The 24,319-nt window shown below is 40.3% G+C and overlaps 1 protein-coding gene and 1 long non-coding RNA gene across 5 annotated transcripts in view; one reads left to right on the top strand and one right to left on the bottom strand.

The window, feature by feature from the left end:
* Positions 1-7,101, top strand: part of LOC122555229 — a 31,086-nt gene extending 23,985 nt beyond the window's left edge. For both annotated transcript variants that reach the window (XR_006313213.1, XR_006313212.1), the window contains exons 3-4: positions 835-1,051; positions 6,700-7,101. This is a non-coding gene — a long non-coding RNA (uncharacterized LOC122555229). The remainder of the gene's footprint in view (positions 1-834; positions 1,052-6,699) is intronic.
* The window catches only part of cfap91 (cilia and flagella associated protein 91), a 94,669-nt gene continuing 74,906 nt past the window's right edge, over positions 4,557-24,319 (bottom strand). For 2 of the 3 annotated variants that reach the window (XM_043701004.1, XM_043701006.1), the window contains 8 exons: positions 15,155-15,226; positions 14,062-14,208; positions 13,065-13,286; positions 12,322-12,470; positions 11,366-11,457; positions 10,862-10,972; positions 9,296-9,482; positions 4,557-6,471 (listed from right to left, as the gene is read on the bottom strand). In XM_043701004.1, the coding sequence (XP_043556939.1) occupies positions 9,301-9,482; positions 10,862-10,972; positions 11,366-11,457; positions 12,322-12,470; positions 13,065-13,286; positions 14,062-14,208; positions 15,155-15,226 (975 nt within the window). In that variant the 3' untranslated portion in view covers positions 4,557-6,471; positions 9,296-9,300. The remainder of the gene's footprint in view (positions 6,472-9,295; positions 9,483-10,861; positions 10,973-11,365; positions 11,458-12,321; positions 12,471-13,064; positions 13,287-14,061; positions 14,209-15,154; positions 15,227-24,319) is intronic. The other variant, XM_043701005.1, reaches the window with a different exon arrangement.

Genomic DNA, 24,319 nt, shown 5'->3' with positions numbered 1-24,319 from the left:
GCAGTATCAGCATTGCAGACTCCAGCTCATTAACTCTAAATCAACGCTCCTCCACTTGCTGCAAATGTGGTCATGTATTGCACTGGCATCCATCAGCCCCCACATATAGCAGCTGCAACACATCATGCCCACCTATCTCAATTCTATTGTGCACCCATCAGTGAACATCCCTACTTCTGACCTTATGATGGAGGGAAGGCATTTGTGAAGCAGATAAAGATGATTTGGGCCGAAGACAATAGCCTGAGGACATCTTCCAGAGCGGTCTTAGGGCTGAGAAGACTGACCTCCAACAAAGATAACCATCTTGCTTTGTGCCAGGTATGACTCCAACAGGTAGAGAGTTTGCCCCTAAATTCCATTGACTTGTTTTGCTAAGGCTCCTTGATGCCACACTCAATAAAATGCTACCTTGAAGTCAAGGCAGTCACTTTCAGCTCACCTCTGGAATTTAGTTCCTTTGTCCACGTTTAAACGCTCTATTAGATCAGGAGCTGAGTGGACCTGATGCAATCCAAACTGAGCAAGTGCTTTTTGATAGCACTGTCAATGACTTCATCGATAACTTTACTGATAATTGAAAACTGGCTGGTGGGGCAGTAATTGACCAGGTTAGACTTGTCTATTTAATTACGTGATATGCCTGGGAGGTTTTCCACAGCATTGGGTAGATACTGGTGTTGTAGTTGCAACAGCTTGGCTAGCAGTGTGGGAAGTTCTGGAGCATGTTTTCAATATTATTGTAGGAGGAAGTAAAGCACTCCACTACCTGTGGTGCCCATCTCTCATTAAAGAGGTTAAAGAATATTGATAGACACCATACTCCATCTCCAGGGACACCCAGGCCAGAACATAAACACAGGAGAAAGCAGTCGGCCAGAATGACCACCCTCCACAACCTGCTGCCTGGACCTATTAATGGCCAGCTGGCCCGGCCCAGGAGCAGATCCGCGAGGAGATTCTCTGACCTGTCCGCTGCCCTCTGCACTGGGTGCTCAATGACCAGGAGCATGGGACTGAAGTGCAACCAGAAACAGAAAAGATCCTTCAGGTAACTAAAAAGGAAGTGCAAATGCCCACATACAACATATACATGGTCCATGGACTCCACAGTGCCACAAAACAAACAGTTGGGTTGGGAGTCTGTGAACCACTGCAACTTGTGTGCAACACCCTCCACACCCGCATAGAGAGCCCTCCCCTGGGGATCTCCACCATCCGATTGAAAGTGGGCACACCAAGGCATGATAGGTGGTGGATGAATGAGGAGGAGTGGATGGTGTGCAGCAGCAGTCTGTACAAGGGTCATCTTTTTATTTCCCTAAAAGGACATTAAGAAAAATTATGGAGGTGGCTCAGGTTGTGGGGCACAGCCTCCCGGGGGAAATGCAGGATCCTGGGGCCAATGCACGGATGGGATTCCACTGCAAAATAAAAGAATTGGCTTAACTATAACAACTGGAATGTTTAACAAAATTATATATATTTAATGTATATGAAATACTTAATATATATTATATATAATAGATAGATAGATGTTGCTATTTTTTTCTCTTTCTACCAGTTAACAAACAGGCTATATAATTCAGCCAGTTCAGGAATCAGGTTCTCCTCTCCCACCCCGCAAAAAAGTAATACACCGACTGTAGCACCAGTCAGCACAGTCAGTGTCCTAAACTGAGGATACTCTAAATTTCCTGGTTATATATTTTTTGTCTCTTTTACCCCCACACTGCCGCCTAACTGCAATAGTGCTTATATGTTTCCCCAGCATCCATGTTGTGTGTGTGCAGGTGTGAGACACAATGAGAGGCAACTTTCAAATCTTTATTCAAATCTTTATTCAATTCTCACCACCAGGAAGGAAGGAAACACCCAAGTGGCCAGTGACAAGCAGCACCCTTCTCAGAGGGCAATGCTGCATGATCAAATAGTGAAGGAGAGGGCCGGGATTAAATCAAAATGGTTGAAGGGGGAAATAATAGACTCCACTCCCTGCAGTGCCCACCTTTCCCTGAAAATCTCCAGGGTGTTGGTGGACACTGCATGCTCCTTCTCCAGGGACACCCGGGCTCTGACATAACCGCGGAAGAGGAGCAGGCAGTCGGCCATAACGACCCCCTCCACAGCCTACTGCCTGGACCTGTTTATAGCCAGTTTGGCCAGGCCAAGGGAATGTTGCTATATTGAACAGTTAATTAGTAGTAGTTTATATATATTTTGTTAAGCATTTCAATTGTTACAGTTAAACTAATTATTTTTACTTTGACAATTTTAACTGTAGTGTAAAAAATAGTATGTTTTGTTTAAAGTCAAGTAGTCTGACCAATCAAATTGCATCTGGAAGGGAATGTCTTGCACTCACCTTTTGGAAATATGAAAAAATTATGGTCTAGGCTAGCTTCTTAATATATTTTGAGAGTTTGGTCTGGTCCATAATAGAATCAACTTAGCTGAAGACTGGCATTTGTCAAGCTGGGGGAACTACAGGAAGATGCCAAAATTGATCGTTCACTCAGTAATTCTGGCTCTCAAGATTGTTGTGAATGTTTCAGCATTGTCTTCTGCACTAATGTGCTGGGCTCCCAATCATTAAAGATGAAGATACAGAGGAACCTCGATTATCTGAATATCAATTATCCGAATATTGGATTATCCGAAGGAGATCTTGAGGTCCTGATAGAAGCATTACATCATTGCACCTTTTGTTTACAAAAGGCTTACTGAAATGCTGCCGAGAAGAGTATTGGACATCATTGGGAATCCAGGCACCGTCTCCAAATGACTGACTGCCTGTCCCCTCTCTTTCTCTCTCTGCCCCCAACACCTTCCCTGGTGTTCTGTACCCTGAACCCTCCTTCCCCAGATAATCTCTCTAACATTGTCCTGTACAGGGCAAAGGTGGAACTTGACAAAACGTTGCAATAAAAAGTTGTGTGTGTGTGGCTGTGAGTGTGTGTGCGCACCTCTTGGAGACTCACCCCCCCCCTCCAAAAAGGAAGCAGCAGTCTTACTGTTGAGGTCCAGTCTGGCTGCCCTAGGGGGTAGGGGGGGACAGTGGAGCCGGCCAGATGAGTTGGACGGGGCAGTGGTGCAGACAGGGGGACAGAATGGATGGGTGCAGGGTTGGATGGGCGGACGGGGGAGGCAGCACAGACGGGAGCAGGGATGGGGGCAGATGCAGATGGGGCAGCATGGGTGGATGGGTTTGGGGGCAGACGGGTTTATGGGTGCACACAGGGGAGGCAGAGGTGGGGGTGCTGGGGCGGTCGGGGGTGGGGGCAAATTGGGGCCTGGGTTTGATGTGTGCACGGGGGCAGAGGTGGGACGCATGGGGTGTTGCTGCCTAGTCTCCTGAATGGGGAGCGGGCTTAGCAAGTGCTCGCTTTGTCAATCCTATTGAACTGTTTTGGAGGTGGAGGGGTTGGCAGGAAGGCTTCAGCAGTGTTGCAGGTCCCTCACACACAAGCGTGTGTCTGCCCAGAAACAAACCCTGAGACAGGGAGGGAGCAAGGAAAAAGGAAATTTCAGAAATTCCGAGCCCCAGAGGAGAGGTATTGAATCAATTAACTGAACAATCAATTATCCATATGAAATAGTGCCCGCCCATTTTGTTCAGATAGTCAAGGTTCCTCTGTATTTGTGGAGCTTCTCCTCCAGTGAATTGTTTAATTGTCCACGATTCACAACTATAAACAAGATTGCAGAGCTGAGATGTGATCTATCTTTGGAGAATCACTTAGCCCTATCACTTGATGCATCTTCTGTTTGGCATGCAAGTAATCTTGTTTTGCAGCTTTACCAGGTTGACACTCATTTTCATGCATACTTTGTGCTGCTCCTGGAATGCCCTCCTGAATTATCCAGGACTGATTTCCTGGGCTCTATGGTAATGATGGAGTGAGAGATGCCAGACAATGATGTATTGGAGTACAATTCTCCTGCTAATGACCACGGATGCCCAATGTAGCTCTATTCAAAATCTTTCATATTTAGCACGGTGGGAGTGTCACAATGGAGGATATCCTCAGAGTGAAGATGGGACTTTGTCCCCAAAAGAACTGCAGTGGTATTTCCTACTACCAGATGAATTTGTTGCAGACAGATTGGTGAAGGTTAGGTCAAGTATCTTTTCCTTTTATTGGTTCCCTCATCACCTACAGAGCCAGTCAAACAGATCTGTCTCTTAGGACTTGACAAGCCCAGTCAGAAGTGGTGCGGCTAGGCCTGGTGATGGACATTTATGTCCTCTAGCCAGAGTACAGTTTGCAGCCCTTGTGACCCTGGAGGAGCATCCTAATTCATCAACCAAGGGTGGGGAGAAGGCAGAAGGATGCTGTCATCCTTGATATTCTCAGTAATTATTGGATGCAGCCTATGTTGATGAGATATTTCTTCAAGAGGCACTGGCATCCTTAGCCCTTGCCAACTCCCTTCTGTTGTTTGCCCCCCAAATGCTGATCTGCACGAGCAGGCTATGAAAGATCACAGACCTGAAAAGTTAACTCTGTCTCCACAGATGCTGCAAGACTTGATGAGTATTTCTAGCATGCTTTTATTACATCATGCATGAATAACAATGAAATAACCAAGAACAAGTTGAAAGATTCCTCAGAATCTTGCTTGATTAAGCATGTTCAATCAATTCAGAACAGCAGTTAATAAAACCAACAGAATTCAGAATTATACTATATAGCTAAAATACAGAATACAAGAAATCATGATCAAGTTATGCAGTGTGTTGGCTAGTTTCAACCTTGAGGAATGTGTCCTGTTCTAGTTGCTGAGAAACAAGGGAATCAGTCAAGCAACAGAAGCAGTACAGTAAATAACTATGAGGCTGATCTATGGTGTCAGATCCGAGATATTGTGAAGACAAGAAATACTGGCTTTCTTAGCCTGTAATAAAGCATCTAAGATATGATTTTATCAAGTATGAAGAGATAAGTAATTTGGAAATAATTAATGATATATAGCATGTAAGAATAAGACAGAGTCAAACTCGTGAAAGATAACTTTAGGACGCAGAGAGTGAACATAAAATTGAATTCTACAGGTTCAAATGCAGAAATTACAAAGAAATATCTAGATGTAACAATGCAGTAAGGATAAGGTAGCTCTGGATGGAAGAACAACTATTCACATCTTTATGTGATCTTGTGATTACATAAGACAGACCCCAATTTGCTGGCATCTACTTCACAGTCGGTTTGAGGTAATTAACAAAAGACTTTATTTATAGAGTGGCGATAACATGATAAATCGTTTTAAGATACTTCACAAGAGCATTTTAAAACAAAACATGAGACCAAGCAACAGTTAGGTGGCATCCAGTTAGTTCCTTTCTGTACATGCCACTGGGAATAGTAGCAGCTATAGTAATGCATTATGCAGAATCAATAAGGAACAACAGGCCAATGATGAGTGAAGGCACGTTGGGGTTAATGGAGCTGGGGTAGCAGGGTTTTGGAAACAAGGGGACCCTTGATCATGCACGGAGTGCTTAATAAAGAGGCATTTCACACAGAATGATTGGTTTGCTGGGTAACTTTGGGAAGTGTGGAAAAATCTAGTGACTCTCATCTAATCTGAGATGCCAAGGAACTGCAGTGCTAACTGGTGTCAACTGGTTCATTAGTGAAACTAATTGACATTCCATTTTCAGGCTCATCTGCCACCCAACTTATTTATGGGTGGTTTTGCTACCAGGAAATTGATGCATGACCTCACTTGATTAAATAGGCTCAACTTGATTAATTTTTGCTCAATAGGTCAGATGACCAAAAGGGTGGTCAAAGAAATAAGTTTTAAGGAATGTCTTAGTGAGGTGGAGAGATTTATGAAGGGAATTCCAGAATTTAAGGTCTGGGCAACTGAACATATGGTATAATACAGTGATTGAACTGAGGATAGTCAAAGGGTTGTGGGGAAAATGTAAACAACAGAAAGTGAAGTGTGAAGGTATAATGATAATGAGTATTTAAATATAAAGATACTGCTTAACAGGGAGCCCATATAGGAAGCATATGCATGGTAGGTGGAAGAGACTTGCTCTGGGTTAACACTTATACATTTTTGAATAACATTAACTTTACAGAGGATAGAATCTGAAATATCAGCCAGGGTGTATTACAGTGGTCAATTTGGATAAATAAAGGTACGAATAGGAGTTTTAACGGAAGAGGAGTTGAGACAAGGCAAAGTTGGGCAGCATTACAGAGGTGAAAATAGGTGGTCTTCTGTGTTTGTTACACCTCATCTAACAAGTGCACAACAATGCTAGTTAAACATTTAGCTTTATTTTTTGTTCACATTCAGTATAATTATCAGAAACTTATGTCTACTTAATTAAGTATTGCGCATTAGTGATAAAGTGCATGTGAGAAAAAAGAAATTATTATAGTCACTTCTCAGATTCTTCCTTTTTTCTTAAATATTCACGGTAGTGAACAACATTGTCACAGTATATATCTGAAAGAAAAGAACAGTTTCAATAACATTTTAAAATGCTCAAACAACACTTGCATTAATAAACTCAGCTGCAAATATGTAGCAATGATATCTAATATTTAAAACTTTTTTTAAAAAATTATGCTTTCCTTTAAAATCAGTTGAAAACTGTGTTCCTTTTTATTAGGAGTTATGAAATTGTAAATCTAAATTGAAAGCTCAAATAACACCATAAATGTTTTTTTGTAGGATTATGGAACTCCCTCTTGAATTTTGGTGTTATTGAAAAAACAAGGCATGTGATTGAAGCATTTTGTCTTGCTTTCATCATGATAAGCGCAAGAACATCAACTTTCAAATGAACAACAATTTATACTGCATGAAAAAACAATAGTGATAGTTTGACAAGTCAACTCTGGTTGAGGTTTTTCATTGAAAAATGTGGCAAGAAAATAATGTGCCACACACTGGTTTAATTTTGAAAAAAAGACAATGCCTGGACATGTTCCTTTTTCCTGCAGAGGATAGGTTCTTGCTTATGAGTACATGTTTCTGAAACTTTATGAGCTTTTAGCCAATGATTAGATTAGATTAGATTACAATGTGGAAACAGGCCCTTCGGCCCAACAAGTCCACACCGACCCGCCGAAGCGAAACCCACCCATACCCCTACATTTACCCCTTACCTAACACTACGGGCAATTTAGTATGGCCAATTCACCTAACCTGCACATCTTTGGACTGTGGGAGGAAACCGGAGCACCCGGAGGAAACCCACGCAGACACGGGGAGAACGTGCAAACTCCACACAGTTAGTCGCCTGAGTCGGGAATTGAACCCGGGTCTCTGGCGCTGCGAGGCAGCAGTGCTAACCACTGTGCCACCGTGCCGCCCGTAAATGATGAAGTGGCAAGCGGTGGGACAATTCAGGAAAATGAAAATTCAAAAGCAGCAAAAGGAATATCAAGATTATAGAATACAGGAACAATTTAGGGAAAATTAAATATAGCAGAGTTGGTCAGGAAGGACAGAAAGCTTGACAAAGGTAAAAATGTACCAGTGACTAAGGTGACATTAAGGGCAAAGAAACAGGAAAAAAACTTTAAAACTTTAAAGGCACTGAATCTGAATACACTAAATAGTATAACAAAATAGACAAATTAAAAAAGGAGAATTATTGGCATTGAACTAATACACATTTGATGTGGCTGCACTGCCAGCAAGGTTGGGAACTAAATATCTCATGATGTTCAAACCCTGGAAAACATTACCATCATTGTAATTTGTTGAAATGACCATATCTCAGCAATCAATATGTAAAATCAATTTGTGTGGCACCAAGAAACAACAAAGTGAATGAAATACTGATGATTACTTGCCCGTAAAAGGAATTGCAATGTTGGCCAGAATTTAAATCAGGGAATTAGAGGTCCATGTAACAAGGGAAATATTCATGGGAACTTTAATCAAGAAATATTTTCTCAAACCAAATTTGTATTAATAATGTGAAGGGGAAAAACTTATGGAATAGGTATATAAAACGTTTCTAATGTTCTATATCAATATGTGAAGGAGTGAATTATTAAACGGGCTATTTTATCTAATATTGTACAATGAAAAATAAAATAATAAATTAAGTATCTAATAAAGGAGCATCTTTATCCATCCAGGGATGAGTATTTTCTTTAAACTCGTTCATGGAAATGTCATGGGTTATGCTGGTGAGGCCAGCATTTATCACCTATCCCAAACTGCCCAGAGGCAGTTAAGAGTTAACCACATTGTTGTGGGGTTGAAGTCACACATGAGCCAGTTCAGATATGAACAACAAATTTCCTTCTCTAAAAGGCATTAATGAACCAAATGAATTTTTAACACCAGGCAGCTATGGTTACATGATTAGTTCAGTTTTTAATTCCAGACTTTTTTTCATTGTTGAATTTAAATTTCACCATCTGCTGTGATGGGATTTGAAACCATGGGCCCAGAGAATTAGCCTGGAGCTGTGGGTTATCTGCCCTCTTAAACAGAATTTAATGAGTCTGATAATGATTTAGTTAAATCAGATACTAAGTCTTCAATCTGAACTAAGCAAACAATGTAAATATAAGGATCGAATTAGCTGAGGTAAATTGACAACTCCATTAAAAGGTGCAGTAGTAGGTAAGCAATAGTGAACACTTCAGGAAGAGTTATTATATAGACCAGCAAGTGAAACATGTACAGTAGGTGCGAGAGTAGGAAGATTTTAGAATTCAAAGGATGACCAAGAAATTAATAAATTAAAACAGAATGAGTAAGTAAGAGACAACAAAATATTGGAATGGTTTCTATAGCAATGTAAAAAGGAAGAGATTTGAAAACGTAAACATGGACGCATTAGATAAACCCCTTTAATGCTATAGAAATTCATTTTTGTTGACCCCTGCCACCTCCCACCACCTGAGCAGAGGATCCTAAGTGGGTCTTTTTAAATGCCCACCTCAATATGTGCTGCCCTGGATGCAGATTAGATATACCACTCTAACACATAGTCGCTCCCACCCTGAATGAAGGTTGCACCATTCACAGTCATCTTGCAAGGCAGCAGTGACAAGCTGGGAAATTTCCTGACTCGTGCTAATTGCCATGAGTGTGCTCTCTCTCTCTCTCTACAGGTGGTGCCAGTCCTGACAATCATGTTTTTTCTGAATTTTCTGTTTCTGTTTCAGATTTTCAGCATCTGCAATATTATGCTTTAGTAAAACAAAAACCAATTCTATAAGCTACTTGTCATACCACAAGTGAAAATTACACCCTATTCCCCTTTCCTCATCTCAGATGCAGATTTAAAACTTCATTGTACCTCACTTAAGATCCTTGTGTCTCCTTCATCATCTCTTTTTCAACTTCGGTCAGTACTTGGTTCAGGATGTCTGTTGCAGCACTGCTGGATGATGATACAGCTGGAGCTGCATTGGTCATGATATATTCAGCCTCATTATGAATAATGCGGTGGGCAACAAGGAGATGCCTACTTTGAAAGTGCTTTACTGTTGGATGAAAAGATCAATTATTCTTGTTTGAAATTCTAAAGCAGCATGTAACATATTTATGAAATGGCAAAAACCTTCCTTGATAACTGGATGTAATTGAGATTTTTTTTTAAGTTTACTGCATTGGGAAAACTGTCCACTTCCAAGGGCATTTATGATTGCTGATCCTTTACAAAGAAAGCAGCTGCTTATAATTTTACCTGCTAATCTCTTATAAAAGCCATCCAATGACATAAGTAAGTAGTACACAATACTAAAATAAAAACACATTCTAGTGTTTCATTTTCAGTCAATTCTCATTAATTTTACTGGGACCATCAGCAACGATATAAAGAAAAATATTTAGGAATGATAATAGTTTCCTAATGATATTGAAATAAAGAAAATAAATTGCATGCATTATAAAATGGTCTCACTCTCAAAATCACAATGTAGGATTCTTGGATCTTAAACCAAACAGGAAGATAGGAGGCAAGCTATCGAATTCAAAAATCCTTTTATTAATAAATCCAAACTGAATGATTTTCAAAAATAAACAGGTATATGATGTGACAAGTAAAAGTGCAAAATATCTCAGGAAAAATTTTAAACAGTACAGCTCATGAACCAGGAAGAGCAGGAGTATATCCCTCAGATCACCTGTAGTCCCTGCAGGAGACAAACTCCACCTTTGGACTGATTTCTTTCGACACATATCCTCCATTGGTACTCCTACTACTTTCTCTCAATTTCTACCAACCTCTCCAAAGAGCCCCTTGTTAATGGAACCTCAAGTCTCCCATCATTCCCAATTTTCTGTCCTGATGTTCCTTTGAACTAAAATCTTTCTCAGCTTACTAATCAATATCCTTTCAGAAGATTACCTTGCCAGCCCCACTGACCTTGTTGCTCCCCAGCCCCTTGTGACTCATCCCTGTAATCTTTATGCCAAGCATCTCCCCTATGATGTTGTATTGCGTGGCATTACCATATGCTCAGTGGATTCATAACACACATTGCAGCTCAAAGCTGAGCAAACCATGAAGTTCTCAGGGCCATCGACAGCAGCAAAATTGTATTCAACCACAATCTGTAGCCTTATGGCGAGATATGATGGTAATGGTTAAGTAAAGGGTATGCTAAGGTATCAACCCTCATCAAAGAAGGGTGCAGGAGGATATGTCAGTAGTAGCCTTGGTCATACCTGAAAATGAAGGGTCAACCTAGTGAAGGTACAACATAGTATTTCTGTTTTTGATGTGTAAGTAATCCTATGTAACAGAAAGAGCTGACCAATGGATCAGAAAAAGCCCTACCAATGGATCAGCTCAAAGTTCAGAATAATGATGGACAATTATATAAGTAATAGCAAAAAGAGGCTCCACAAATATCCTCACCTTCAATTATGGGGGGGGGGTTGCCCAACACTGAAATGGATGGTACAAGCCTGAAGCATTTGCAACCACTCAGCCAGAAGTGTGGAGTAGATAATATCTCTCTGCCTCTTCCTGCAATAATACAACCAATGCTGAAGACTTGAACTCCAGAAGTAGCTACACCCCTAGCTAGATTGTTCCAGCACAGCTACAACAGTGGGAGCATTCAACAAAAATATAACTGGACTATACATTCAGGGACAGTGGCAGGTTCAAGGTTGAGAATTCACTGCCTCCACTACCAATTCAGGACTGTCCAATGAAGTTGTAAGTTGTTTCACATTATTTTAGAATCTAAACCCAGGACATGCAATTTAAACATAAGGAGGATGCCACTTAGGTCCAAGATGAGGAGAAATTATTTTAGTCAGATAGTTGCAAATGTTTGGAATACTTGCCACAGAAGCCTGTGGGCATTCAGGCTAAATTTCTCAGTCTCAATCTACACAATTGAACATTTCTTACCTCTTTCCCTCATTATTATTTTGTGTGCTTCTGGAATTAGAAAGCCATGGACCAATTCTGAAACAATCTCTTCCGCTTGTAATTCAGTTCGGCTAATGAAAAAATAAGACCAGATTTCTGTTAAGCAGAATAGATCACTACGATAATAAAATTCAGACCCACAGTGCCACCCGAAGAAGGTGAAAATCACATGGCCAGTGGCTGTGAAGGAGAATGTAGTCATTAACCTCCATGTGTTGAGCTCCTGCTAGGCCAAAGCTAGAATATTTGCAACATTTTATAGTTTTCCACCCACTGTTATGTAAGGGAGCTAACTCTAGTGCTCAATTCAAAGACAGCCAACAACAATTCACTTTCTTTTGCTAAAAAGCAGCACGCAGAATAAGCAAGCTGGGAGTAGGCAGGATTGAGCACATCACATAATCCCTAGAGTGTGGAAAGAGGCCATTTGGCCCATTGAGTCATCACCGACCATCCAAACAGCATCCCACCCAGATCCAGCCTCCAACCTTAACCCCCCGTAATCTCACATTTACAATGGCTAAACCATCTAATTTACACATTCTTGGACACTGGGGCAATTTAGCATAGCCAATCCACCCAACCTGCACATCTTTGGACTGTGGGAGAAAACCCACGCAGATACAGAAAGAAGGTGCAACCTCCACACAGATAGTCACCTAAGGCTAGAACCGAACATCGGTCCCTGGAGCTGTGAGGCAGCAATGCTAACCAAGTTCAATGCAGAGAAATATGAAATAAAAAAAATTATATGAACCAAATCCTAAATGATTAAATTAAAGAGGGATTTACATGAGCATACAGATTTTAAAAGTATGAATGCAGTAGAAAAAGGTGAACAATTTTCTGATCTAACTTTTCAGTTTGTCTTTTCATCATAATACAATACACAGCTGAATTTTAACGAACTAAACAAGTAATAAATAGCTACATACTGCTGTTCAAGTTTATAGGCAATATCATTGATTTCATCAGCCATTTTACGGATTTCTTGGCGTGCTTGATCCTCTGCTGTATCTTGCACAGACTTCAATAAGATATCCTCTAAATATGAGTCCACTGTGGTCTGGTGTACTTTAATAACCTGCTCCAGATAAAGATATCAGAAAATCACTTGAATCAAATGCCATAACTTGGCAAAAACAAATGAGTGAAAGGTTATATTCAAAATTTCCTGATAGAATTCTCACATTTTGACCATGAAGATTGACATTAAACTTTTGGGCTTGGGAACTAGAATGTGTAGCATTCTGCTGTGGAAGCCTTAAGGTCAGCAAATGTCCCAAACAATACTTCTGGAGTGTTGTTCTATGTTGAGATGAGTGCTAGAATGCATCTGCCTGAATCATCAGAAGGAAAGCTTAGATTGTGATGTTAGTCAGCAGTTCTAACTGATTTGACTGTTGGATTGAAACTTGGAACTGTGCATCCCTAAAAATGATAGTGGCAATTACTTATAGCTGAACAGACTGCACAAGAGATCACCACCTACTCTTGTGATTTAAAGGCACTGTTATTCAACTCTCAGATGAGATGTTTTCTAATTGATTTTACAGGTAAGCCTTGGGCATGTAGACAGTACATATAATAATGTTAATTGATAATCTAAAAATAAAAATTCAAAATGACATTAATAATTACTTTGTTGGAATAAAGTTGTATATTACATGTGCCTGACCTGTTTGAAAATTTCATCTTCTTCCCTTCTGCGTCTTTCCTCTACTTGACGTAAACCACTTTCTTCTGCCTCTCTGATCCGACGGCGGCGCTCAGCCAACATAACAATTGCATGGATGCGTCGTTCCTCTTGCAGGCGCAGCAGCTCCTTATTCAGGAAGTCAAACATGTCTGCGAGTACATGACCTTCGACATGTGAGAGATAATCTTCCATTGTAGAAAGCTGTAGCAAGAAAAAAAGCATTCATAATAATTGTAATAAATTAATATAAGTCTGTTACAAAAGCAATTAACAGTACAGATTAATAATCTATGCTAACAGAATTTAACTGACTCTGACCCTTGTTTTTCTTGTTTAAATATCAATTTTAAATGAGCATTGTATGAATTGCTCATAAGAATTATGTATACACACAAATGTACTTGATAATTTATAACAGAAGCACCTGAAATAGAATAACCTGGGAATTCAATAATGAAGCATTTATTCTACACACTTAACATCGAAATCAAAGCCACCCAACTTGTGAATGGTGTTTGCATTTGTATTCTACATAGGAAGTGTACATATTGATATTGGCACACCTAAATATAGAGTGTATATAGAGTGCACACCTAAAACAGGATTAGGCACTTTGCATTTGCAAATACTGTGCCATTTCGTGTCTCTCTTACCAAATTGGTTTGTCCTGAATGCAATTGGTGCATTTCAGATATCTGTGGTCAAACCATAACCATAAAGGGTCCACAATAGACCACAAAATTATAATAATTTAAAATATTATTTAGCCTAATGTGTAGTCTTTATTATTTTCAACATCATTTAACAGATTTCATAAATATATGCACCAAATAAATCAATAAGCCATTCATATTACATGACCATTATTTATATCTTTGTGGTTGGTCACCTAATGATGAAAAAGAAAGCATATCAATGTCCCAATAGAATTTATTTACACTAAATATTATAAATATTACAAATCTGTTTGAGTTACCTTTTGCTGCTGTAGATTTCGTTCATATTGCAAGGCCAATATAGCCTGCATTTCTGCTTGCTTCAGAAGTTGTTTGTCCTCTTGGAGTGCATGGGTGGTGCGGAGTTCCTGAATCAGCTCTATACGCTTCTCTTTGCCTTCAAACATCTACGAGATTATGGACTACATTACTAATACTTCTTTTGACTTAGCCCCGACTATCACATGTCAACATATTGGATGGCTGGAACAGCCGAACTGTGCAGACCAGCAAAACTTTCAGCATTGATACCATTGTCAGAAATAGAATTTAAGTGAAATAAGTTGGACGCTCTTCACACCCATTATGCAATGTTTTACTGCTGCATAGCATAGCTTTACCCAACTTCAGAACTGAAAATCCTCTTGCTTTTGTTTAAGTAACTAAGGCACTAAGTAGAGCACATGGCCCTGCCAAGTTCTGTTAATTTAATGTTTTTTAAATTACACAGCTGTTTGTGGAGGATTTCCCTGCCTATGTTGATATTCTGTAATCAAAAAATCTAAAAACAATCCAGTGTTGCCATTTCACTGAGGAAGCTACAGGCAGGGCAACCTACAACCAACAACCTGCTCTGTAAATTCTACTCAGATTTGACAGCTGTAACAAATTCTAACAGCAGCTGAGAAAATCCTAAACATTCTAAAACAATGACATTCTAAATCAAACAACACGTAACATTCTAAAAGATAAAGTCAACTGGCCCTATTTCCTAATATTAGCAAGTGGATCATTTAAAAACGGAATCTAGGATCTGGCTCCCGATCTGTATAAACCCTTTGCCAAAAACTAACCACTTTTCCTTGGGCCACATTTTACCTGTGTACCAAGTTTTATTAAAATCCATCCATTTCTTCATTTTTTTGAGATATGTTATTTACAGTTAAAGATAATGAGATAGGAAAATGTTACCTCCACTCATTTCAGTGACAGAGGTAATAACATGGCACACAGATCTGCTGTGCTCTTACCTCAGTTTACAAAGTTCACTTCCTCAAAGTACACAATGCTGCATGAATTGATAAATTTAGTTCATGTTTATTTCAATCTATAAAGACTCCATAGAAGACTTACCATATTCTGAACAGTCCTTCCTCTTATTAATTTCTGCAGATAAATGATAGCTAGATATCTTTCCTCTTCACCCTTAAATAGAGAAATTAGAACAGATACCCATCATAGTGAATCTCTAGACAATAGCATTGAGTTTAAAACAGCTTGTAGGATACACTCTGATAGGAACTGGATTTACTTAAAGTCTTATTAATTTAAACATCATTAAATATTTGCCAATATGCTACAGTATTGCAAAACTACATTGATTATAAAAAGAGGAATAAAGTAGTAGAAGTTATTATTGACCAGACCAAACCACTTCAAACTATTCAGAAGATAGGGTGGAGATTAACACTTTCTTATTTTAAAGGTAAATATAAGGTGTTGTGTTCCAGATGCAGTTCAATTAGTTCAAACTATTGGATTTAAAGCAATATTTCAAGCAATTGGATTTAAACACACTTTATTCATCCACTATAGCTATAAGGAAGGAAGGAATTGGAATAATTTAATTCTATTGAAAAACCTAACAGAACTATAGATACAGTAACTATTATTAATTAGCCATTCCAATATAGAAACATCCTGTAAACACACCATTGGCAAAAGCCAAATTCAGAAAACAGATAGTCTCACATGTTCTCCAATCCAGAAGGAAGGAACATTAAAAGATGATTCTGAGAGAGAGAGAGAACTGCAGTTTGCAGCTGTAGCAAAGTGTTACGACACGGTGGTGAATCCTTCTGTTAATTAAACCAAGCACCCAGAATAGCTCATCTCGCCTTGTTACCTGTTAAGTATGAGTGACAGAGAACTCCCAAGTTCCACTACCCAAAGAAAATAATGTCAATTTATTCTTAAACTCTCATAGTGAACATTAAACAACTATTCACAACTCTAAGCTCCCCTTTCTCTTAACTGCTTATTACCTGCCTCCAACATTATAACAATATAATGTTTCAACAAAACACTTAAAATTACATCAACTTAATTTCAAAACCATACAACAGCTGTCATCTGCAGTATCTGTCTTCTTCCGGCTGAAGATCTACCGGGGTCATCTTCTTTCTTTTTACTATGCAGATGTTTAATATGTAAAAGGTACCTTTAGAGAGACTTCTGAATTTTCTCCCCATTTAGAAAATAGTCCATGCTTCTATTCATCTTACCAAAGTGCATGACCTCACACTTTCCCACATTGTATTCCATCTGCCACTTCTTTTCCCACTCTCCCAATCTCCAAATCCTTCTGCAGCCTCCCCGTTTCCTCAATACTCATGTCCCTCTACCTATCTTTATATTATCTGCAAACTTAGCCAGAATGCCCTTAATTCCTTCATCTAGATTATTAAGTGTATAAACTGAAAAGTTGTGATCCCAACACTGAGCCTTGCAGAACACCACTTGTCACTGGCTACCATCCAGAGAAAGAACATTTCATCTCCACATTTCATCTTTGCTTTTTGCCAGACAGATAATCTTCTACCCATGCCAGCACCTTACCTCTAACACCATGGGCCCATATCTTACTGAGCAGCCTACCCTGTAGCACCTTGACAAAGGCCTTCTTGAAGTCCAGATGGATAGTACCCATTAGATCTTCATGCCTAAACAGCTCTTTACCTCCTCAAAGAATTATACCAGATTTATCAGGCATGACTGCCCCTTGATGAAACCATGCTGATTTTGCCCTATTTTACCATATACCTCCAAGTATTCAGAAATCTCACCCTTCACAATGGACTCCAAAATCTTACCCACAACCAAAGTTAGGCGAATCAGCATGTAGTTTTCCGTCTTTTGTCTTACTTCCTTTTTAAATGGGGGTGTCACATTAGTGAATTTCCAGTCCTCTGGGACCCTTCCTGACTCTAGTGATTCCTGAAAGATTACCACTAATGCCTTCACTATCTCTTCAGCTATCTCCTTTAGAACCCTGGGGTGTAGTCCATCTGACCCAGGTGATTTATCCACCATCAGCTCATTCTAATCTTTCATGTTTGACAGTGTTTGCCAAAACTTGCTTCCACAGCCATATCTCATTCCTCAGTTACTGCCTCCAGCTCAGACTCACTGCATGTGGTTTCCAACTGAAGTTTTATCCTACGTGTTTTGAATCTGCTCAGGATTGCAGGAATGCCCATGACGTATAAGGTTCCTCAGATAACTGTTCTTGCTGCATCCTGTGATTCATACTCAATGTCATGTGTTGCCATATGCTCACTCTTGACCTCTCTCTGTCCATCAACACTACTTCATGCTATCTCAGAGCTGCCATGGCCCACCAATACAGTGGAGAGTATTGCAAACAATTTGACAGTGAGATCTGAGGCCCAATGTCAGGGCCCAAAACTTATTTTTAAGTAATAAGATTTATACAATTTGTCCTCATCATTTAACCCTTTAAACCAGAGAATAGTGCTTGTGAATTTATGTCTCCTCTTCTCAAAGCCAGCATATCTTTCCTGAGTGTCTAGTGTATGACTGAAAGATCTCATTCACATTTGCAATTCAACCTTCTTATGTTAAAGTAGCTGAGGAAGGATATGAGTGGAGTGATGTACAGCACAGAAACACATCCTTCGGTCTAACTCGTCCATGCCAGATATCCTAAACTAATCAAGTCCCATTTTCCAACACTTGGCCCATATCCCTCTAAACCCTTCCTTATTCATATACCCATCCAGCCTCCACCACTTCCTCTGGCAGCTCATTCCATACAAGACTACCCTCAGTGTGAAACTGTTGCCCCTTAGTTCCCTTTTATATCTTTCCCCTCTCACCTTAAACCTATGCCCTCTAGTTCTTGACTCCTCCACCACAGGGAAAATACCTTGTCTACTTATCCTATCCATGCCCCTCATGATATCTCTAAAGGTCATCCCTCAGCCTCTGATGCTCCAGGGTAAACAGGCCCAGCCAATTCAGCCTTTCCCTATAACTCAAATCCTCCAACCCTGTCAACATGCTTGTAAATCTTTTCTGAATCCTTTCAAGTTTCACAACATCCTTCCAATAGGAAGGAGACCAAAATTGCACACAACTTTCCAAAAGTGGCCCAACCAATGACCTCCCAACTCCTATACCTAATGCTCTGACCAATAAAGGAAAGCATACCAAACACCTTCTTCACTATTCTATCTACCTGTGACTCTACCTTCAAGGAACTATGAATCTGCAGTCCAAGGTCTCTTTGTTCAGCAACACTTCCCAGGACTTTACCACTAAGTGTATAAGTCCTGCTCTGATCTGCTTATTCAAAATGCAGCACCTTACATTTATCTAAATTAAACCCCTCTGCCACTCCTTAGCCCATTGGCTCATCTGATCAAGATCCCGTTGCACACTGAGGTAACCTTCTTTGCTGTCCACTACACCTCCAATTTTGATGTCAACTGCAAACTTACTAACTATAACTCCAATGTTCACATCCAAGTCATTTATATAAATGATGAATGCACTGATTCTTGTGGCACAACACTGGTCCCAGGCCTCTAGTCTGAAAAGCAATCCTCCACCACCATCCTCTGTCTTATATCTCCGAGCCAGTTCTGTATCCAAATGGCAAAGTCTCCCTGTATTCCATGAGATCTAAACTTGCTAACCAGTCTTCCATGAGGAACCTTGTCGACCGCCTTACTGAAGTCCATATAGATCTCATCTACCGCTCTGCCCTCATCAATTTTCTTTGTTATGTCTTCAAAACACTTAATCAAGTTTGTGAGACATGATTTCCCATGCACAAAACCAAGCTGACTATCCCTAATCAGTCCTTGCCTTTCCAAATACATGTACATCCTGTCTCTCAGGATTCCCTCCAACAACTTGCCCACCACTGACATCAGGCTCAATGGTCTATAGTTCCCTGGCTTTTCCTCATCACCTTTCTTAAATAGTGGCACCACGTTAGCCTACCTCCAGTCTTTCAGTGCCTCAACTGTGATTATTGATGATACAAATATCTCAGCAAGGGGCCCAACAATCACTTCCCTAGTTTCCCACAGAGTTCTAGGGTACACCTGATCAGGTCCTGGAGATGTATCCACCTTTATGCATTTCAAGACATCCACCACCACCTCCTCTGTAATATGAAGAAGGAAATGGATACGGAAGGGAATGCTGTAAGAGGATGACCAAAGAGAGATGATGGTGTAAAAGAGAAATGGAGGAGATAAAACAAGGAAAAGGAAGAAAAGAGAAAAAGGAAAACAGGTATAGCAAAAGGATAAAATGCTTGCCTTCATATCGCACATTTCACAAATCAGGATGCTCCAAAGTGATTATAAACAATTGATTATTTTTGAGATATAATTACTGTTGTTTATAGGCTGGAATCAAAGCCAGCACAAAGAAAGATGAATATGGTAGTTGACGGTCAATCATCTCAGCTCCAGAACATCTTGACAGGAATATCTCTAGGTAGTGTCTGAGGCCCAACCCCCTTCAGCTATTTTACCAATGAGCTTCCCTCTATCACAAGTTTGAAGTGGGGATGTTCACTGTTAATTGTATAACTTTCACCATTTGACACAGTTCGAACACTGAAGCATTTTGTGTCCATGTGCCCCAAAGCTTGTTTAAATTCCAGGCTTCGATTGTTATGTGGCAAATAATATTTGTGCCATACAAGTATCAAGCAATGACCGTTTCTTAAAAATAGAGACTCTAGGCACCACCTCTTGACATTGAATGGCATTTCCATCACTGAATCACTCATAATTAACATCCTGGAAATTATCATTGACTAGACACTGAACTAGTCCAATCACAAAGAACAGGTTAGAAGCATCGAATTCTCCCAGAAGGGAATTCCCCATGCAACTCACCTCCTGTCTCCCAATGTCTGTCCACCATTTGCATGCATGAGTTCCGAATGTGAAAGAATATTCGCCACTAGATAACTGCAGCTCCAAGAACACACTGTTGAGCAGGGGTCTGTGTTGAGACCATAACTATTTATGTTACACATTAACAATCTGGACAAAGGAACCAAGGGCATTGTTGCTGAGTTTGCAAATGACACAAAGATAGGTGGAGGGAAAGGTAGTGTTGAAGCCATGCATTTGGAGAAGGACTTGGAGAGACTAGGAGACTGGGCAAAGAAGTGACACATGGAATACAATGTGGGAAAATGTGATATTATGCACTCGGATAGGAAGAATAGAGGCTATTTTCTAAACAGGGAAAGGTTTCAGAAATCTGCAACACAAAGGGACTTGGGAGTCTTAATTTAGGATTCTCTTAAGGTTAACGTGCAGGTTTGGTTGGTAGTTAGGAATGTTATGGACTCAGCCAGACCACATTCTTAAGCAGGCAGCCCAGACCATTACTTTCCTTCCAATGTGTTTCAGTAAATGTACAGTGAAAATTACCCGGAATAAGTTAGCGAGGTTGACTACCAGATTTAAAATAGACAAAAATTTTATTCAGAAAATTACAATGAAACGTGAAGAATAGAACAAAGAACCTCGACAGGACTCAGTCTATCCAAATGAGACTTAAGTACGCTATTCCAAATACAGTGAAAACTCGATTATCTGAACGTGATGGGTGGGCACCATTTCGTTCGGATAATCGATTATTCGGAAAATTGATTAAATGCCTTTGCTCTGAGGCTTGGAGTTTTAAAGTCTGCTCTCCATTCAGGAGACTAGCAGCAGCAACACAGCGTGCGATACCCCACCCCCAACACCGGCCCTGTCGATTTCCACACCCCCACCAAAATCTTCCAACACCACCCCACAACCCCCTCCAACCTCGCACCCCTGCTCCCCACACGGTCCAACCCCCCCCCCCCCCCCCCAGCACAAAACACGCGAGCTACCGCTCCCCCGTCCACCCCCGGCCCCTCTCCAAGGCATCCAGACTATACCAACAAGACTGCGGCTGCTGCCTTTTTGGGGTAAGTCTCCAAATAGTGCACAGACACGGGGTGGGTTAGGGTACAGCCCTATATAGAACTCCAGGGAAAGTGTGGGGAGAGAAGGAGGGCAGGGGGTCAATCATATGGAGACTGTGCCTGTTTAATCACTGTCAACAAAAGACGCGATCACTGCTAGAAGCACATTTTTGATGTAATGTTTCTATCGGGACCTCGAGATCTCCTTTGGATAATCCGATTTTTGGATAATTGGTATTCAGATAATTGAGTTTCCTCTGTATACACAACAGCCCCAAGAAGCAAACCCCCTTTAAAACACAGTACAACAAAAGGATCAGATGCTTACAGGTTGAAGGTAGAAGAGCAAAAGAGAGTTTCCACACAGCTCACTGTTGAACTCCCAACCAGTTCAGGACTGAACTAAACCGCTCAGCTTGAGAGCTGACCACTCCCCTTTCATTCTACCGGTCACTTCTAAAATATGACCACTTTGGCTTAAACACTTAATGGTAAGGTCCTTGGGAGTGTTGCTGAACAAAGAGACCTTGGAGTGCAGGTTCATAGCTCCTTGAAAGTGGAGTCGCAGGTAGATGGGATGGTGAAGAAGGTGCTTTCCTTTATTGGTGGGTGCTGGCAGGTGGGACTAGATTGGGTTGGGGTATCTGGTTGGCATGGGCGGGGTTGGACCGAAGGGACTGTTTCCATGCTGTACATCTCTATGACTCTATAAAAGGCCTCATCAAATCCTTTTCATCTCAGTAGCAAACCAGACTGATCAGAGCCCGGCCTGGTTTGTTACCCCTCTGAAGAAAATCAAGAATAGAGTATCCTTGTGCCAAGGAACATCTTTTAGAAAATAAAAGGAACTAGCTTTGTGTCAGGAAGGCAAATGCAATGTTGATTTCATTTCAAGTGGGCTAGAATACAGGAGCAGAGATGTACTGCTGAGGCAGTGTAAGGCTGGTCAAGCTGCATTTGGAATATCGTGAGCAGTTTTGGGCCCCGTTTCTTAAGGAAGGATGTACTGACCTTTGAGGGGGTCCAGAAGAGGTTTACAAGAATGGTGCTGAGGATGAAAGACTTGTCATTTGAGGAGCAGTTGAGGACTCCAGGTCTGTACACAATGGAGTTTAGAAGGCTGAGGGGGGAATCTCATTGAAATTTACAGAATACGGAGAGGCCTGGTTCTAGTAAAAGAGACTAGAACCTAAGGGAACACCATCAGAGAGAAGGCATGACCCTTTAGAACTTCAATGAGCAGCAATTTCTTTAGCCACAGAGTGGTTAATCTGTGGAACCCATTGCCAGAGGACTGTGGAGGCCAAGTCATTGAATATATTTCAGCAAGATAGATAGGTTCTTGGATTGGTAAGGTGATCAATGGTTATGGATGGAAGGTAGGAGAATGGGGTTGAAAAATATTTTGATTGAGTGACGGCCTAATTCTGTTCCAATGTGTTATGGGTCTTATTGTTACTTGACTGGCACTCCAGTCACCCCACCTTCAACATTCACTTCCTTCTCCACCAATATGCAGGAACAGCAGGATGTACCATCTGCAAGCTGCACTGTTGTAACTCATCAAGGCTCCTCCAATGGCACCTTACAAACCCATGACCTCAACCGCTTAGCGCACAGATAAATGTGAAATCTATTATCTGCAAGTTCTCCTCTAAGTTACCCACGATCCTAATTTAGAAGTATATCACCATTCCTTCACTGTCACTTGGTAAAACTCCTTGAACTTTTTTCATAACAGCACTGATGATGTTCTTGCACCCCAAGGACTGCCTCTGTTTAAGAATCAGCTCAAAACCACCTCCTCTGGAGCAATTAGGGATAAGAAATAAATACTGGTCCAGTCATCAAAACCCACATCCCACACAACAAATAAACATATGACATGTAAATAATGTAAAATCACCATAGCCTTACCAAACTATGGAGCTGCTCTCTCAGAGAGACATGATAGGTAGTGGTTGAACCAAAGTGTCAGCAAGAGGAGAGACTGAGAAGGACAGTCCTTCAGAATAATCTCAGCTGATATTGGAATTGAATCACTCTATCACTCTGCTTCGCAAATAGGGAATAATTCCCCAGCTCTTCTTTGAAGTTATAACTCATTACTGGATTGGAACATTATTGCTTAAGTACTGGTGTGAGATTTGGAAGAGGATGAGGGGAAAGCAGAGATGATTAGGGGGACAAACATAGGAATAGAACAGCAAAGTTGGAATGAGGGAGTGATCAGGTTTTACCTTGCAGTAAACTGAGAATCTTTTTGGTGCTGCTTTCAGATTATTGAACATTATTCGCTTCTTCCTTTCATCTGTTCAATATGTTTAGAAGGGATTTCAAATTACTCATCAGATCCTGTGGTTTCCTGTGCTCATAAGGCATAATTTCACCTTTCCTACAACTTCAGTTTATCTTTCTGAAATCTCTTCTGAGTTCCTTATTTTGCTTTGCTGAGTTCATGTAACATCCATGTCAACTAGTTTTGAAATTTTTAATTGATTTGTAAGATTAGGCATTTTGAGTAATTTTTAAAAATGGCTCCTCAGATTTACAGTCACAGAGCCATACAGCACAGAAATAGATCCTTTGGACCAAGCAGTCTACACCAAGCATGTTCCCAAACTAAACTAGCTCCACCTGCCTGCCCTTGGTCCATATCCCTCCAAACCTAAAAAGGGTGTTTTAAAAATTGTTGCATGGATCCAAGGTGAATTACTATTTCTTTCCTTAAGGTGGCCCTCTCAGGCTACATTATGCCATATGACATTACAGTTCTTCATCAACTGCAATACCTTTAGAGTCATGACTGATGAGCATTTTAAATACAGGTATACAGTAATAGAGATTCAGGACTCAGTTAAGTGTTTCCTAAATTTTTTCGAAAAGTTTTGCATTATTTCAAATGATACAACCCTGGAGTACAATCAAAGGACCACTTCCTAAGTCCTATCTTCCTAAAATTAAAATTTAGTGGTAAGGTACAGTTTGCTGAAGAATATTAGGGAGAAGAAAGGTAGACGGATTACAAGTTTAGAAATTACATTAGTTGACATCAAACAAAAAAATTAGCACTTTTATCAACAATGGATCTAGTTATTTTGAAATGGCAAATAGATTAGCTTGATATGAATATATTGCATAAGATCACTTACAACTCTAGCAAACCCAGTTAGAAATTAAAACCAAGAACTGTGAATGCTGAAAATCTGAAACAAAAACAGAAATTGCTGAAGAAACTCAGCAGGTCTGGCAGCATCTGTGCAGACAAAGCAGAGTTAACCATT

Source organism: Chiloscyllium plagiosum, chromosome 12 (assembly GCF_004010195.1).
Source record: "Chiloscyllium plagiosum isolate BGI_BamShark_2017 chromosome 12, ASM401019v2, whole genome shotgun sequence".
Taxonomy (NCBI): Eukaryota; Metazoa; Chordata; class Chondrichthyes; order Orectolobiformes; family Hemiscylliidae; genus Chiloscyllium; species Chiloscyllium plagiosum.
This window is presented reverse-complemented; position numbering and strand designations above follow the sequence as displayed.